At 59.8% G+C, this 15,777-nt stretch overlaps 2 protein-coding genes across 7 annotated transcripts in view; one reads left to right on the top strand and one right to left on the bottom strand.

Moving 5' to 3' along the window:
* Positions 1-1,823: 1,823 nt before the first annotated feature.
* MFAP2 (microfibril associated protein 2) lies at positions 1,824-8,112 on the top strand. Of its 6 annotated transcripts, none has more exons than XM_057747157.1 (9): positions 1,824-2,146; positions 4,479-4,556; positions 5,628-5,714; positions 5,873-5,899; positions 6,010-6,096; positions 6,216-6,260; positions 7,015-7,102; positions 7,304-7,377; positions 7,611-8,112. In XM_057747157.1, exons 2-9 carry the CDS (start codon positions 4,520-4,522, stop codon positions 7,712-7,714), a joined length of 549 nt encoding a protein of 182 aa, XP_057603140.1. In that variant the 5' UTR covers positions 1,824-2,146; positions 4,479-4,519; the 3' UTR covers positions 7,715-8,112. The 6 variants fall into 6 exon arrangements, with proteins under 6 accessions (XP_057603140.1, XP_057603120.1, XP_057603149.1 ...); XM_057747137.1 differs by having other exon boundaries at positions 1,825-2,146; positions 5,625-5,714; XM_057747166.1 differs by lacking the exon at positions 1,824-2,146 and adding an exon at positions 2,505-2,637.
* A 1,646-nt stretch (positions 8,113-9,758) lies between these two features.
* CROCC (ciliary rootlet coiled-coil, rootletin) overlaps positions 9,759-15,777 on the bottom strand; it is a 48,730-nt gene continuing 42,711 nt past the window's right edge. Inside the window, exons 31-37 of the mRNA XM_057707203.1 lie at positions 14,396-14,611; positions 13,520-13,744; positions 12,941-13,090; positions 12,412-12,612; positions 12,095-12,226; positions 11,206-11,382; positions 9,759-10,375 (exon numbers count right to left, since the gene is read on the bottom strand). Of these exons, the coding sequence (XP_057563186.1) occupies positions 10,289-10,375; positions 11,206-11,382; positions 12,095-12,226; positions 12,412-12,612; positions 12,941-13,090; positions 13,520-13,744; positions 14,396-14,611 (1,188 nt within the window). The 3' untranslated portion in view covers positions 9,759-10,288. The remainder of the gene's footprint in view (positions 10,376-11,205; positions 11,383-12,094; positions 12,227-12,411; positions 12,613-12,940; positions 13,091-13,519; positions 13,745-14,395; positions 14,612-15,777) is intronic.

Genomic DNA, 15,777 nt, shown 5'->3' with positions numbered 1-15,777 from the left:
AGATGCTGTTCAAGGGGAGGCTGGAAGACACATGAGGCCTGAGTTTGAATCCTACCTCTACCCCTAGCTGTTATTCGTGCACTTGTTGGGGAGTAATGTGCCAGGCACAGGAGCTTAGGCAGTGAGCAAGAAACCATGTCCTCTGCCTGGTACAGCTTATACCAGCATGTGAGAGGTGAGCAGGGAAGGAGCAAATCTCCAAGAACGTTGGGAGGAGAGTGCCCACACCTGCTACCCCCTCCCTGAATCGCTACCACCTGTGCTTGGGTCCTTAGAGCCAGAGGAGTGGGTAGAGGCAGTGGGGGATCTGGGAGCCAAGACACTAGAGGTGGCAGCTTTAGGGCTTCCATTTCCCCCTTTTGTCAAGCGTAGGGGAGAGCATTTCTGCCTGGGGGTTTCCTCTCCTATACTAGTGGGATTGCACCCGGCAACAGTGAAGGGCTAAGGAAGGGCAGAGAGGGCTGGGCTGGCCCCAGGAGCCCATAGCACTCCAGGTGACAAAAATCCCTGCTATTCTGCCATAGACACTGGGGGCGAGGTGGGGGGGGCAGATAGTTATTCATCCATTCACTTGACAAACCAGCACTGGGGGAACAAGTGATGCATGGGGCGTATTCAGTCCCTGCCTAATAGGATGCAAAGTCTAAGGGATAAGCAGCCTGAGGAGAGACGAGGAGACCTGAAGGCAAGAGCCTGGATCAGAGGCATCTTGACCCCCTTCCCAGCCTGAGCCTCCTGCCTCAGGCCTAGATTCCTGTAACCAGGAAGGACTGCCCCAGAGGCAGGAGACCTGCAACCCCCACACCCAGTCTCTTCCAAGAGAATCCACTGTACATTCATTTGTTCATTCCACAAATGTTTACTAAACAGCTGCTCTTAGCCTGGCACTGTGCCTGCTGAGCAAAAACTGAGGGTGAGTGAAAGCAGATCTTTATGCACGTCTTCATGTGGCTGACAGGCTCCTCAGGGAGAGGGGTAGGATTCAAACAGTCAGACGTAGGGCAACAGCTGGGAACGGTAAAGCTGAAGATGCTTAAGAGCTCTGACAGGGAGACAGGGAAGCCTCCTCTGAGGAAGGGTTTGATCTATAATCTGAAGGAGGAAGAAACAGTTTGAGCAAAGGCCCTGTGGCAGGTGGAGGAAGGGGTTTAATGAGACTCAGCCAAAAGCCATCGAGGCTGTTGGGAGACCAGGCAAAGGGGATGAGGAGGCAGAGCCAGACTGTGATGAAAGTTAAGGTCTCTAGGGGCCCCAGGGGAGCACAGCCTTGTTCCCAGGTACATGGGAAACCAGGGAAAGGCTTTGGGTAGAAACCTCCCTACCACCCTGTCTGAGGTGAGTAGGGGAAGGCAGGGCCCATTTGGGAAGGCCTAGATTGGGGGTATTACAGAGTCAGAATTAGTGGTGGGAGCTTGATTGGCTGCAGGGGCTGAGGGCAGGGGAGTTAGCCTGGGGAAGGGAAGGATGGTGGGCTCACTCCCTGAATGGGAACAGCTTCAAGGGCCAGGTCTGGGGAGGGTCGGGATGTTGTGAATTTGAACTTAGATCCTGTTGAATCTGATGTGCCTTGGGGACATTCATGAGGCCAGGCCCGGTAGCCTGCAGCCTGTGGGTTCAAAGAAATGCTGGTTATGGAAGCCAGCTGTGGCCGGGAGCTGGCTAGGGGGACCCGGAAGGCACAGCCAGAGAGGCAGAAGGAAAACCAGGCCAGGGAAGATGTCCTGGAAGCTGGGAGAAGCCAGAGGGGAGGGCCAGGCTTATTTCTCGCTGAGTGGCGGTGGGCGAATCACCTTTAGGAGCCTCCTCTGTAAAACGGGGGCAGCATGCCCACCTCACCCGCCTCACCGCTTTGACTGCGGGCCAGATGTGATGAGGACCTGAAGAGAAAGCATTTTGCACAAAGAGTGAACAGACGTGAGGCTGGCCCAACGGACGCCTCCTCCCCTCGGGGCCGCCGGGAGAAGAGGGTTGAAGACCCGGGGGCGCTGCGTGGCGGCCCCGGAGGCGGCGCTCGCGTTAGGACCCAGCGGATCCGGGCTGGAGGGCGGGCGCCGGCCCCGTCGGGGGCCCGGAGCGGGGCTCGGAGCGGGCAAAGGGGCGGCTCCGGCGGGCGGACTCGGAGCGGGCGGCGGAGTGACCCGGCCAGGTAGGCGCGGGCCTGGCGGCCGGACCGGGCCGGGGGCGCGAGGGGGGCCCCCGGGTGGCGGGCCGCGACGTCGGGGGGCCCCCGGGTGCTGAGGGCACGGGGCTCTGCGGGTCCCCGGTCCCGGGAGCGGCTTTCGGGATCCCTGAACCCGGGGCCATCCGAGCAGATGCTGAGAGGGCACTTGGAACGTTTGCAGGGGAAGACGCGAGTTGGGAAGGGAGGGGAGCCCGATTTGGGGGCCGTCGGGGATGGGGCGGTTTTTGTTCTCCCTGGGAGGTTGGAATGTGGCGGCTGGGGTGGGGGTGGCCGGCGGGAGCGGCGGGGACAGAGACGCCGAGAGACAAAGAGAGATCAGAGACCGGGAGAGCGAGAGGGAGCGCGCCGAGTAAGTTTCCGCGGCTGATTGTTCCCAGCTGTGCGGCGCTGCAACATCTGGTTACCTCCAGCCGGACCCCAGCCCGGCCTCGAGAGCAGGCAGGGCCTCCGGCAGAGTGAGTTAGTGAGAGTGGGGGCAGGGGGCTGGGAGGAGGCCCCGCTAGTCCCCCTCCTCCTCAGGCACAGAGGGCAGGGAGTATCCCAGCTGTGGAAGGGGCCAGGGTCTGGGAATAGGCCTCCTCGGCAGGTCCTGGCCTCCCTACACCCAAACAATCCATCGCCTAGATGTGCCTGGAGATGTGGTCCCCTGGAGGGACCCGCTACTCCCACAGGGACTCTCCCCTTTACAGCCCGGCCCCTTCCCCCAAAAAGCCCGGACCTGGGTGCTCAACCTTCTAGGGGAGCAAAGACTCCATGCAGGGGGCTTGAGAGGCCTGGGAGGGGCTTTGGGGACAGACAGAACCCCCCTGTCCCCAACCAACCTCCCCAATTCACGGCCTTCTCCTGAGTGGTGACAGTTCCAACTAGCCTGGCTGCCACCAGCCTGGGGGGCAAGTAAGGATAGTGAGGCCTTGTGGGGAGCTCCAGGCCTTTCAGTGCTCCTACCGAGAGGAGGCCAAGGGTTTTCAGAATGGGGATGTGGGAGCCAGATGTCCGCAGCCTGTGCGGCAGCTTGAGTCATAGGTCTCATCTCCCCCACCCCATCCAACTGCGTAAGGGTTGATGAGGGAGTGAGATGTTGAATGTATGAGACAGGCAGGGGGTCACAGAAGTCTCAGGATTGGGTGGAAGGAGAGAAAGATGCCCATGTTTCTGCCCCTCCCCTCCCCCTCTCCCTTGATTCCCTGGGTGAGGTGGGGTGGGGGCAAAGTTAGAGTTCCAGTTAGCTGTCTGGAAGAACTCCTTTTGTTGTGGCACGGAGGGGGCCCTCCTGGATGGGCGAGCCCGCGGACTGTCTCCCAGCCCTCCTAGCAGAAGGCTGACAGTCTTGGGGCTGCCCCCACTGAGCTGGAACTGGACGTGAGGACCTGTAGACTGTGCCAAGTCCACTGTGGGGCCAAAGACTGGAGGCTGGACTCAGCCAGGGGTTGTTGAACTTCAAGAGCCTGGTGAAAGCTATGGACCACTGCCACTGCCCTCTCCCCCAAAAACTACACACATAACACTTGTCATAGAGTGTCAGGCGGTTCAGAACCCCTGAGCTGGGGGACATCACGGTCCCCTTCAGCGCTGCCCTCTAGGACCCACGGAGATGCTTTTCAGACTCCACCCTAAGTGCTTCCTGCTGCAGCAGACAAATAGACCTCAGTCTCGTGAGCGTGTGATGAAGTCAGCCAGGTCTTGGGAGGCCTGGAGTCCTGGCAGGAGAGGAATCTTCTAGGGGTGGGAGCCCTGCCCGGGCCTGGCTGTCCCGGGGCCCCGAGGCCCATGCACGCATGTGGTTTCCTGCTGAGCAAGATGCTGAGGGCCCAGGGGCTGATTGGGAACAGGTGGTGGGTTTGGCCGACTGCTGAGTCTGGGCTGTGATGTCAGCTGGGCAGGCTTGGGGTCCCGAGGATGGGCCTGGGGTCACAACCCGTGTATTAGGCACCTGGAGAAGTGCTGAACCAGAGGGTGGGCATGGGTGTGGCAAGGAGAGCAGGGGCAGGGCTGATAGGGGATTAGAAATGTCCGTTTAGTGAGCAGAGCAGGGTAGGGTCTGTTTGTCAAGATCAGCTCTGGAGCCAGGTTGGAGGCCAGGTCCCTCAGGACCTGAACACCCAGTGGGCCACCAGGGACAGAAGATGTCCCTCCAAAGTAGTCCCCTTCCCCCGGGCCCAAACTCCGTGGTCCTCCATGTGCCTGGCTTCTGTTCTGAGTCCCTCTTTCTCCAGGCTGAATTCAGGGCAGCAGAAGTGGGCCCTGCAGCCCTGGGGTAGTGGCCCGGGATGCAGCTTGATTCCTCCTCTTCCTCCAGCTGTCCCCAAACACCAGCCCAGCCCGCCTCATTGTGTAACCATGAGAGCTGCCTACCTCTTCCTGCTGTTCCTGCCTGGTAAGTGGCATCTGGGCTGGTGGGGCTCCCTTTGTGTGGGTGGGAGTGGGGTTTGTGCAGGGAGGGAGCTGGCAGTAAGCTTTTGTCATGTCCTATGGCCAGAACTCAGCTCCCTGGCTCCCAGGGCCTCCTACCTCTTGGACCAGAGACTGGACTGGCCAACCCCTCCCAAAGTCTCGAGGCATCTCCTGGGCCCCTCCCCAACCCTCCACAGCAGCAGACTGTCAGGATTCTGGAGAGTGGGCCCAGGCACCAGGATCCACACTTTTCTTCCTACTTACTGATGCTCCTAGGAGCTGATGTGCAGGAATGGAGGCACCTAAGGCAGGGAATCTGAAGGCCTGGGTCCTAGACTCCTTTGAGTTCTAGACTCCTTTGGGGCCCAACTAACCTATAAAATCTTGACCTTGGAGAGGTCCTCCCTGTTAGTCAAATGAGGAGTTACCAATGGGGATCCCAAAGGCCCTGCCAAGTCTAACATTCATTAATCTAACAGTTCTTTATGGAACTCCCACTACATGCCAGGCACAGGGCCAGGTCCTGGGGATACAGTGATGAACCAGGCAGACAACCTGCCCTCATGGTGTTGCCTGCCAGTCTAGGGAAGGGAGATGTGCTCCATGGCAGATGGTGTTGAGTGCTGTGATGGAAATAAACAGGAGGATGTGATGGAGAGGGTGGGTGGGTCAGCGAGGGGCTCTTAGCAGAGCTAAAATTTCAGTTGAGACTTGAAGGAGGAGAAGCGAATCAGGATCACAGGCCCAGAGAGAGTCAAGTGCAAAGGCCCTGGGGGCAGGCAGGAGCATGCTGAGTTCAAGGAACAGCCAAGAGGCCAGAATGGGGGAGAGGGGCAGGTTATCGTCAGGACATGAGGTGACACAGGACCAGGGAGTTTAAGGGCCCTTATGGTCAAGGAAGGCGTTCGCATCCTTTAGGTCTAAGAGTCTGTTGAGGATCTTAGGGTCTTTTAGACCTGCCCTAGGGACCTCTACCTACACTCCCCAGAGGTACCTTGGGGCCTCCGCTGCCCTTCCCTGCTGGACGTCCCTCAGCTTTGCCTCCCTACAGCAGGTCTGCTGGCTCAGGGCCAGTATGATCAGGAGCCGCTGCCTCCGTTCCGGGACCACGTCCAGTACACCCACTATAGCGACCAGATCGGTAAGCGCCTCGCCCGCCCCCAGGCTCCCCCAGCCCTGCTCCCTAGATCTGCATGGCTCAGCCAGGGATCAGGTGGGGTGTGGTCCCTGGCTCGGTTGTGACCTGGGGCTGGGGGCTAGCTTGACCCCCACCAATTCCACATTCATCTTTATTTTCAGACAACCCGGACTACTATGATTATCAAGGTAAAGGGCTGGGGGCGAGATAGGAGGGCGAGCAGCTGGGTGGAGAGTCCACGGAGACCTGAGGGGGGATGGGAGGAGGGGGCAGACCCCTTTATCGTCTCCTGTTGCAGAGGTGACTCCTCGGCCCCCTGAGGAACAATTCCAGTTTCAGTCCCAGCAGCAAGTCCAACAGGAAGTCATCCCTGCCCCCACTTTAGGTAGGCCACCAGCTCCAGCCAACCCCGGGAGTGGGGAGGTCTGTCCAGGGCTGGGAGCGGTGACCCCACCCTGAAGAGACCCGTTCCAATGATCTCTGCCTGCCTCTCCCTGACACCAGAACCAGGAACTGTAGAGACGGAGCCCACGGAGCCTGGCCCTGTGGGTAAGAGGCTTCCTGACAACTGAAGAGACAGAGGCATGGCCCCAGAAGTTAGGGTGCAGTGCGGTGCGGTGCCGGGAGGACGGAGACAGCCAGGGGTAGATGGTGGGGCTGGGGCTTGCAGACATGCCCCTGCTTTAGGCTGGCAACTCCAGGGCCCCCTGAGGCAGCTCCCCCTGGCCCCGGCTGGAGGCTGAGTTGGCTGCAGTCTTAGGAGGGGCCTCTACTCCCAGACACTGGGGAGGGGCGGGAGCATGCTGGGGGCTTCCTGCCAGCCGGCGGGACGGGGTGGTGCTCGTGGCAGGAGAAGCAAAGATGGGGCAGGAAGCCCAGGCCGGCTCAGCGGGCCTGCCCTGGCCAAGAGCCTGAGAGCCTGCTGTGTGAGGGACCCTGTCTCACAGCTCAGCGTGTGTGTGTGGACCTCCTGGGAGGTTGCTGTGGACTTTTGTGACTGTTTGTGGGTGTAGATTTGTGTTTAAACTTATGTGTGTTTGAATATATGCTTCCAAGTGTGGTTGTGAATTTGTATATATATAAATATATTGGATAAAATCGATGAACTCAACCTTGCAGCCCGGCAAGGTCCAGCAGTGCTGTATATGCGTGTTGTTGGTGTGTGTGGGTGTCTAGGTTTGGCCTGAGGGTGCAGGGGTACCTAGGCCCTGAGAGCAAGTCTCCTGTGGGTGTGGTTGCTGGCTGCCCCCTAGCTCTAAGCCCCCAGCTGCAGCCCTCCAGTCTGATCCCACCTGTCACCCAGACTGCCGAGAGGAGCAGTACCCGTGTACCCGCCTCTACTCTATACACAAGCCTTGCAAACAGTGTCTCAACGAGGTCTGCTTCTACAGGTGAGCACGGGCAGGGACTGGAGGGGCCGGGGGGAGAGGGGGACCACAGCTCCAGCCAGCCAAGGTGGGAGTAGGGAAAGCTGGTGAACCCTGAGATTAAGCTCAGCTCTGGTTAAGCCCAGGCCTGGGGGCTGGGTCTTGGGCTCTCCCGTGGGGCTGGGTGAGGTTGGGGCTGACACCTCCCTTGGCCCCATCCCTCAGCCTCCGCCGCGTATATGTCGTCAACAAGGAGATCTGTGTCCGCACAGTCTGTGCCCATGAGGAGCTCCTGCGAGGTAGGAAGGCCTCCATCCCCCCCCCCCGCCCCCATATCATCCATTCACGTGTCCACCCACCTGATGTTTATGAAACACGTGCCCAAGCCGGGCCAATTCCGGGGAATCCCGAGCTCCCCTCTGGCTGCTTTTTATCCTCAGAATATCCCCCACCACCAGGGCTGGGGAGGGGTTAGCAGTTCCCATCACCTAGCCCCACCCTGACCCCAACTCCTTCTTGCCCCTACCAACAGCTGACCTGTGTCGTGACAAGTACTCCAAATGTGGTGTGATGGCCAGCAGTGGCCTGTGCCAGTCGATGGCAGCCTCCTGTGCCAGGAGCTGCGGGGGCTGCTAGGGTGGAGCTGGCACCCCGAGCCCTGGACCCTCCTCAGATCTGGGGCCCTCAGGCTCTGCCTGACCTGGTGCTTTTCTCCCCAGCCCGACATTCCTTTTATCCTGTAAAAAGTTAGTGGACTGCGGCCCTGGGGGTTGCCTCAGGCCCCTCCCCCAGCCTGTGGCCACCCCTGGGGCACAAAGGGGGCTCCCCGATGTCCAGTCTCCGCCCTCAGGTGGGGGACATCCCAGGCCTCCGTACGGGACCTGGGCCCCTGACGTGCCTTCTTCATACCCCCCAGGACAGTCCCCCACTCCCGCCCCACCCCCAAGGTAGGCTATGACCCTCACCCCAGCTGGTCTGCTTGGATCTCCTACAGCCCCTGGGCATAGACCACCTATGTTTTATACAAAATTAAAAACAGGTTTTTACAAAAGATTCAGAGTCACTTTTTTGGTTGTGAACATAGAGACAGCCAGGTGCCTCCGACACTGTGTCCTCACTGAGAGGCTACCCGGCCCCTTCTGGAGAAGGGTGGGTTCCGGTGACCTGTGGCCTCGCTTCTGCAGTCCCAGCCCCGCCCCCTCCACCCACCCGCTTCAGCTCGACCTGTCCAGACAGCTGGCCCCCGCCCCCACCCCAGGGTGTGTGTCTGTGTGTGTGTGTGTGTGTGTGTGTGTGTGTGTTGCAGGGGGTTGTATCAGAAGTAAAAGGTTCAGGAGTACAGCCTCCTCATTGTCGGGGCTGCTTGTTGAGTCTGTGGGCCCCCCATCACCAGAGAAGGGTGCGAGGCAAGATGGGAGGACACCTAGGTGGAAGCATAAGGGAGTGTATAAGGTATGAGGCAGGAAGTCAAGGTTGGCGAACTCTGATATCAAGGGCTTTGGGGGGAAAGGGAAGGCTCGTGCAGTACAGATGGCAGAAAACGGCAAGCTGTTACAGTAGCTCCCTCTGACCAGCATGTGGAGACCTGCCGGAAGGCTCAGCACACAGCCCTATTTAACCCTCCAACCAGGCCTATGTGGTGGGTACAGTTAATATTCCCATTTTACATACAGGGAAACTAAGCCTGGAGGCATTACGTAAGCCACCCAAGGGTCCACAGCGATAAGTGGCAGGGCTGGGGCAGAACCTGACTCCACTGGACTCCATGAGATGAGTGGAATTTCTCCTTGGAAACAATGACTGAACACCTTCTGTGTATACTTCCTCATAACCACCCTGGGAGGCAGGTTCCCATTTTATAGATGAGCAAACCGAGGTTCTGACAGGTTAAGCAGCTTTGCCCAGGATCACCCAGCGGAGCCAAGGAAAGACCCCCACGTCCACTCCCAGGCCTCCACTTGTTCACCACGCGACCTGGAAGGCCTGTTACTGTCCAGAGGGTGGGCCGTGTCCTGAGGAGGAGCCAGAGAAAAGGGCAGAAAGCTTCAGCTGCAAAGAGTCGAGCGACACAGGTCAGATCCAGCCCAAGCCTCAACAGCTCTGTCTGCTAAATGGGGTGGGTGGCCCAGGAGCCTGGAGGCCTCCCCACCTTGACATCCTATGAGGTTGGTAAGTTCCTTGCCTTTCATCACAGGCCTTTCTGAAGCCTCCCCCATCTCCCTGAGCACCCCTCACATCCCTCTAGCCCCAGGGCCCTCCTGCCCCCACCTCCTGTCTCCCAGGTGGAGGATGCACATTAATAGTAAAGGGAGGGCTTCCTAGGTGGCACAGTGGTTAAGAATCTGCCTGCCAATGCAGGGGACATGGGTTCAATCCCTGGTCTGGGAAGATCCCACACGCTGCGCAGCAGCTAAGCCCGTGCACCACGTGAGCCTGCACTCTAGAGCCCACAAGCCACAGCTACTGAGCCTGTGTGCCACAAGTACTGAAGCCTGTGCACCTAGAGCCCACGCTCTGCAACTACAGAAGTCACCTCACAGAGAAGTCTGTGCACTGCAACAAAGAGTAGCCCCTGCTCACCACAACTAGAGAAAGCCTGTGCACAGCTACAAACACCCAGTGCAGCCAAGAAAAAAAAAAAAAAGTAAAGGGACACATCTATACAAGCCATTTTTTTAAAATGGGGTTGTCTTGTTACAAAAAACACAACAGTTCTAACAGTTAACATTGTAAAAAGGTATAAAAATACAGGGACTCTGAACTCTGAGGAATCTCCTGATAAACACTCTGAACTAAGGCAGAGAGATCTCCGGGAAGCCAGAGGAAGCCTGCCCCAGGCCTGGACATCCCTTCTCTTTCCCGTGAACCTGTGCTCCAGGGTGGGCCGGAGACAAGGGGGTCTCTCGAACCCCTGGCTTTGGCTCAGCCACTTAGGGAGGACCTCATACAGTCTACACGGCTCATCCCGGGGGAGAGGGCTGGACTGCGGTGGGGCCCACAGAGGGTGGGTGGCTCTGATGAGGCTGGGAGGCTGCTGCCGGGTCTGGCCTGGTGCGGGACTCCCTGCCCCCCCTGGCAGTGCCACCCCTGCTCCTCCTCACCCCCAGCTGAGCTCTGGGGGCCCAGGCCCTGGGCGGACTGTGCTGAGAGGAGGCCCCTGCCCTGCCCCAGCCACGGGGCTGCTCTCCAGGACACCAGCCGGGAAGGTGCTCACTTCTCTGGGGGGCCGGAGGACGGACAGAAGGAAGCTGAGCCCCTTCGAAGCTCCTGCTGCAGCTGTCCCTTCAGTGTGGACACCTGGAGAGGAAAGAGGAGGTAGGGCCAGCCCAGGGCCCCAGCCTGGTTTCAGAGAAAGTGGGCCGCGGGGGGTGGGGTGACTGCTGGGACTCCAGAAGGGACCCAATGCTCCCTGTTTCAGAAAAACCAGGTGTCATTAAGAGCCAGGGTATTTCCTCCCCTTCTCATTTTGCTCTGTGGAGCAGTCGGGTGTCTAGACTGCTCGCCCTCTCTCTGGGGACCACCCATCCCCACTCTCACCACTAGGATAGGCCTGGCACTAGCTGGACTCTAGGGGTAGACCTGTGACTCAGGCCTGGCCTACTGGAGCAGCCTGGCCCTGCAGACGTGATCAGGGCAGAGATGGTCACAAGAGGGCCTGCGATCTCAGCTGGCCACTGAGGATTGTCCCTGGGACTTTTGCTGTTGCTCTCAGGGAAGAGGGCCCCTCTCACCTCTGGGATCGTGGGTTGTTAGGGTAACCTGTGGCTGGAGCTACCGAGGCCACCTGTGCTACCCAGGGAGACAGCCTGCTTGGGCACGGAGCCGTGGACTCCATGGACGGAGTTCCAGGGACATGATCTGAGCCCGTGTCCAGCCGTGGCTGATACCAGCATAGATCCACCAGACCATTTCAGTTATGGGTGCCATTGACCGCTGATACCCAAGAGGTCACTACCAGCCCTCTTCCCCCCACCCCCACCCCTCCTTCCCCATCTTCCTCCCCATCCCCCACATCTCCCTGCACCTCGCAGCTCCACACTTCCATCCTGGCCCAGCTTCCTGAAGGGGGAGTCCTGCTGATGCTGCCACCCCCTGAGGAAGGCCCAGAGCCCCCCAGGCCTAAGTACCTGCTCTTCCAGGCCACGCACCCGCTGCCGGTGGGCCCGCTCCCGCGCCTCCAGGGTGCGCTCCGTCTGCACCTGGGCGCTGCGCAGGCGATCCACTTCCTGCTGCAGCTCCAGCTGCTGCTCGTCTGCCTCCAGCCGGGCTGGGCTGTGGTTCTGCTCCAGCGCTGCCACCTGGGCCTGCAGAAGAAGCCGCTGGTCAGGCCTCTGGCCGTGTGGGTGTGTGCACGCACACATGCGTGCACGTGTGTGAAGGGTTGTCAGGCACCTCCCTGGGATGGGAGCCTGAGGGCCCCTTGGGGCAAAGCAGGGGATGTCGGAAAGATCCTTGTTTTTCTCCCACCCCCTCCCCCAGCCCTCCTGGCCTGCCAATCCTGGGTCGGGGTACTTAGTGACCCCCGCTCAGGCACACAAACACACACACACACACACATATTCAAACACAGAGACAAGCCTCTGTATATATATACAGTCCATAAAAGCAGGCATCTAAAACCTGTGTTCACACGGATGCGTGCATATGTGCAAAGAGCCCAATACTCTTATATACATCCTCATACAAGAGGACACCGGCACACAAAGATACACATATAATATATCCCTAATACTTAGATATGCCACATCCATGCACAAGATTCATGCTATACGCACAAGAATACTCTCACGTACACTAGTAGCTCTTCATGTCCACAACACACGTGAACACACAGGCACGTGTGCTGACAGGTCTTTAGCATCTCTTTTCTCTCCACTTTGGGGAGGACCCCTCCCTCTAGGACCTGGCTCTGGGCCGCCCCCTCCAAGGGTCTGGGCTCGTGGGTTGTGGGGGCGGAGCTGGGTCCAGGGCTAGGGAGAGAGAGGGTGTCCAGGGCTGGGTGGGCAGGGGCTAGACCTCCAGCAGCTGGATCTGCCTCTGGGCCTCCGCCAGCTCCAGCTCAGCCCCTGTGAGCGTGCGGTCCAGGCGGCCCTTCTCTGCACTCAGCCGCACTGTGTCCTCGTGACTGCGAAGCTTCTCCCGTTCCACCTAGGTGGGGACAGCAGGAGGGGATCAGGGTGCGCAGGGAAGGAGGGAGGTCCCAGGAAGTGGGAGAAGCTCAGAAAGGGGTGCTGGGTTACACAAGGTAGCAGGGCTGTGGGGACTTGCGGCTGGGACCAACCAGGGATGGGACCCAGAGGAAGTGAAGGGAGGGCCCTAGGGGCACAGCCCACCTTGTCCAGCGTCCTCTTGAGGGCCACCCGGTCCTTCTCCAGCCTCAGGGCTGACCTCTCCACCTCCCGCTTCTCGGCCTCCAGCTGGGCCAGGGCTTGCTGCAGGCTCCCCAGGCGCTCCTGCAGCAGCCGCCGCTCATCCTGCAGCTTCTGGACTGTGTGCAGGGCCGCCGCCTCACCCTCTTGCCGTTGCCGCAGCACCTGCAGCAGAAACCAGTGAGTCCCTAATCCCTCTGGGCCTCAGGGTGTGCATCTGAAGCTGGGAGATGACGATGCCATCCTTCCCCCCCCACTCGCTAGGCAAGGCTGTTATGAGGCCCACAACAGGGAGTGGTCACTTGAGGCCAGACAGTTCTCTCTGAGCCTCAGTTTCTCCACCTGTATAATGGGGATGTGGACTGAGTGAACCATGTTTCCTCAGGGAAGCTGGGCCTAGGTTTGGGATAAGGCGGAGATAGGTGGGTAGGTCCTGACCCCATCCTGTAGGCCTCTCGGTGCTGGGGATGGAAGGGCCCGCCTTGGCCCTCACCTCCTGCAGCTGTTGCAGCTGGCCCTCAGCCTCCGCCCGCTGCAGCTCCAGGTCTGCTAGCTCGCTCCGCATGGTCTGCACCTGCTCGCCCAGGGAGCTGCTCTGCTTCCTTGCCTCGGATAACGCCTGCCGCGCCACCTCCAGCCGTTCCTGGGGGACAAGGGCTGATGGTGTCAGGCTGGCCTGGGTACCCTGAGGCACATAGCTCCCCTCTACTTCGTACCTCCGGGCCAGGCTCACAGTCCATAAAACAGGTAGTCCTCTCACCTGTTGAGTAAGGCAGACAGCAGGCCTGGCCCACAGCCTAGCCACTGACCTGCACATGGTAGGGAGCCCTCAGACCCCAACTCTCCCCCATTAGCCTGCCCTTGAGTCCTGCAGCCTGTCCCAGTAGGCTTGATCCCACCTCCCCCCCAGAGTCTCCTCTCACTGGCTGATGCTCTTCCTGGGCCCACCCCTCCCCCAAAGGCAGCTCTCACTGACTACCCCAGGGGTCGGCTCTCCACCAGGGCCCCCACGCCTGCCTGGTAGGCTAACTCTGCAGCCCACACCCTCAGCCAGACCCTGAAACCCCCATACTTGGAGCACTTGGCGGTCATGTTCACAGGCGGTCAGGGCCTTCTGCAGGTGCAGGTTCTTGTCCTGGGCGCTGGTGAGGTTGGCGCTGCTCTGGGTCAGAGCCTCCGTCAGGCCCTGCACCTTGTCCCGCAGAACCCCCTCGCTCTCTTCCACCTTGGCCAGGGCGCCACTCAGCCGCTCAACTGTTAGCTGCAGAGTCCCCGCCTTTACCTCACTGTCTGCCACCTGGTGGGAGGACAGACGGGATGGTCCAGGTGTGCCTAACCCAAGCCCCTGCCACCTCTCTCTAGGCCTCTGTCCCTGATGCTCATTGCTCCCACGCGTTCCCACTGGCTCCGCCGACTACAACCTGGGCCCGGTCGCACTGCCAATTCACTACCCTCACGAGAGTGCCATCAACCTGGCTGTCCCAGACCCTGTGGTCTCCCCCCAGTTCTCATTCCCCTCTCCTCCCTGCTATGGAGGAGAAAGGGTAACCACCACAGCCCTGCTAAATTCTCTGTGTTCTGGACTTAGGTGGGTGACAGTGTAGGGCTAGCAATTACTGAACATTCCGGTTAGAGCTGAGCTTCCTGGCAGCCAAGGCGAAAAAAGAAAATGAGTGAAATCTATGTCTCTAACTGGTCCCATATGCCTCCTTTGAGTGTAGACTCTGCCATCAAACAGTCCTGAATTCTCATTTTGGCCCTGTCTCTTATTAGCTATGCGATCTCGGGCAATGACGTCACCTCTGTGAGCCTCTGTATGTCCATCCGTGAAATGGGGTGATGATAACACCTGCCTCGCAGGGTAGTTGGGAGGATCACAGAGTCCCCATAACGCACTCGGCACAGGGCAGGTAGAAGAGGGGCCTGCAGTCAGGGGGAGGGGACCCACCTGCCTCTGTAGGGAGTCCACCCGCTCCTGGAGGGCCTGGGCGTGGGCCTCCCGGTCGCTCAGGCCCAAGCGGCTGCGCTGCAGCTCCCCCTCAAGCGAGCGCCGCTGCAGCTCCAGCTTGACGCTGCGGCTCTCGGAGGCATCCAGCACCTCCTTCAGACGCCGCTTGTCACTCTCCAGCTTCATCTCATTGGCCTTCATCTTGCTGATCTTCTCCTGTGGGTGGGTGGGGGCTCAGGACCCAGCTGTGCAGCCCACCTCACACCTCCCACATTCCTCAGGACCCTTAGGAGAAAGTGGGGGGCAGCCTGGAAGGGGCCGGCCCAACTACCTGCTTTGTGAGCTGGGGCCAGCCCCGACCCTCTTGGGGCCTCAGTCCCCCACACGCTCACAGGGTGACTTGAGGATCCCAGAGCACTTTCCAGTTTTGCTGAGTCTCACAGGCTGTATGATCCAGGCTTATGCCTTCCTCCCTGCTCTCTAGCCCTATTTCACACCTAAATGGTGGGGGGGGGGGGGGAGACTGTATTGCTCCAGGGACACCACAAGCTGGATGTTTAAAGAGCTCTGGGGTGATGGGGGTGGAGGATGTAAAAATGCAGATGCCAGGGCTTCCCTGTTCTGCTGCACTGCTCTCCGGAGGAGGGCCCAGAGCTGCACGTGGGACCTGAGCTGAGTCGGGCAGCGGCCCTGGGCCTGGCCGGGTTTTAGGGGATGATATTCCTCCCTTCCCCATGCAGGGTCAGCCGGTGAAGGAGACTTGGGGAGTGGGGATAGGGCAGGAAGACAGGATGGGGTCCTTAGCTTCCTGTTACCATCCTAGAGATAGGGCATGGCCAGGGGGTGTTATTACAACAGCCCCCCAGGCCCGGCCCCTCTTCCACCCTGCTCAGAGCCCAAACCCTGCCCTGTCTGGGCCCAGCAGCCCCACTCTGGCTCCTGCCCAGCTTTGTTCCTGGCCTCTTCCCGCGGCCCCTGTGGCTGGGCCCAAGGCCAGAGCCGGAGCCGCAGACACAACAATCCAGCTCAAGCTCGGCCTGGAGCCAGAGGCAGGGGGTGGGCTGTGGGGGCAGGCATGGAGGGCAGGGGGAAGGGGGCGGAATCTGTGGCAGCAAGAAGGGTTCAAGGCTTCAGCAGCCTGGACCGCTACCACCAGGGCGGGTGCTTCCTGCCCCAGACGCGCGTGCACCCACTCACCCACACACACAGGTACACACGGATGTCCCCCAGACACACATAAACCCCCCAGAACACCACTGGTGTGGCTACACAGAGACGAAGGAAACAGAGGTCCCCTGAGCACTGTCTATGTGTTAAGAGTGTACGTGCATTGGGACATCCCTGGTGGTGCAGTGGTTAAGGATCCGCCTGCCAATGCAGGG

Source organism: Hippopotamus amphibius, chromosome 1, assembly GCF_030028045.1.
Source record: "Hippopotamus amphibius kiboko isolate mHipAmp2 chromosome 1, mHipAmp2.hap2, whole genome shotgun sequence".
In the NCBI taxonomy this organism is placed as follows: Eukaryota; Metazoa; Chordata; class Mammalia; order Artiodactyla; family Hippopotamidae; genus Hippopotamus; species Hippopotamus amphibius.
The sequence above is the reverse complement of the archived record's forward strand: the minus strand, read 5'-3'. Positions and strand labels throughout refer to the sequence as shown.

Bases quoted from the DNA above. Each gene is read 5' to 3' on its own strand.
- MFAP2 (XM_057747137.1), top strand. From the start codon at position 4,520: ATGAGAGCTGCCTACCTCTTCCTGCTGTTCCTGCCTG. The intron at 4,557-5,624 runs GTAAGTGGCATC...GCCTCCCTACAG, and splicing joins CTTCCTGCTGTTCCTGCCTG to CAGGTCTGCTGGCTCAGGGC. The intron at 6,097-6,215 runs GTAGGCCACCAG...CCCTGACACCAG, and splicing joins CATCCCTGCCCCCACTTTAG to AACCAGGAACTGTAGAGACG.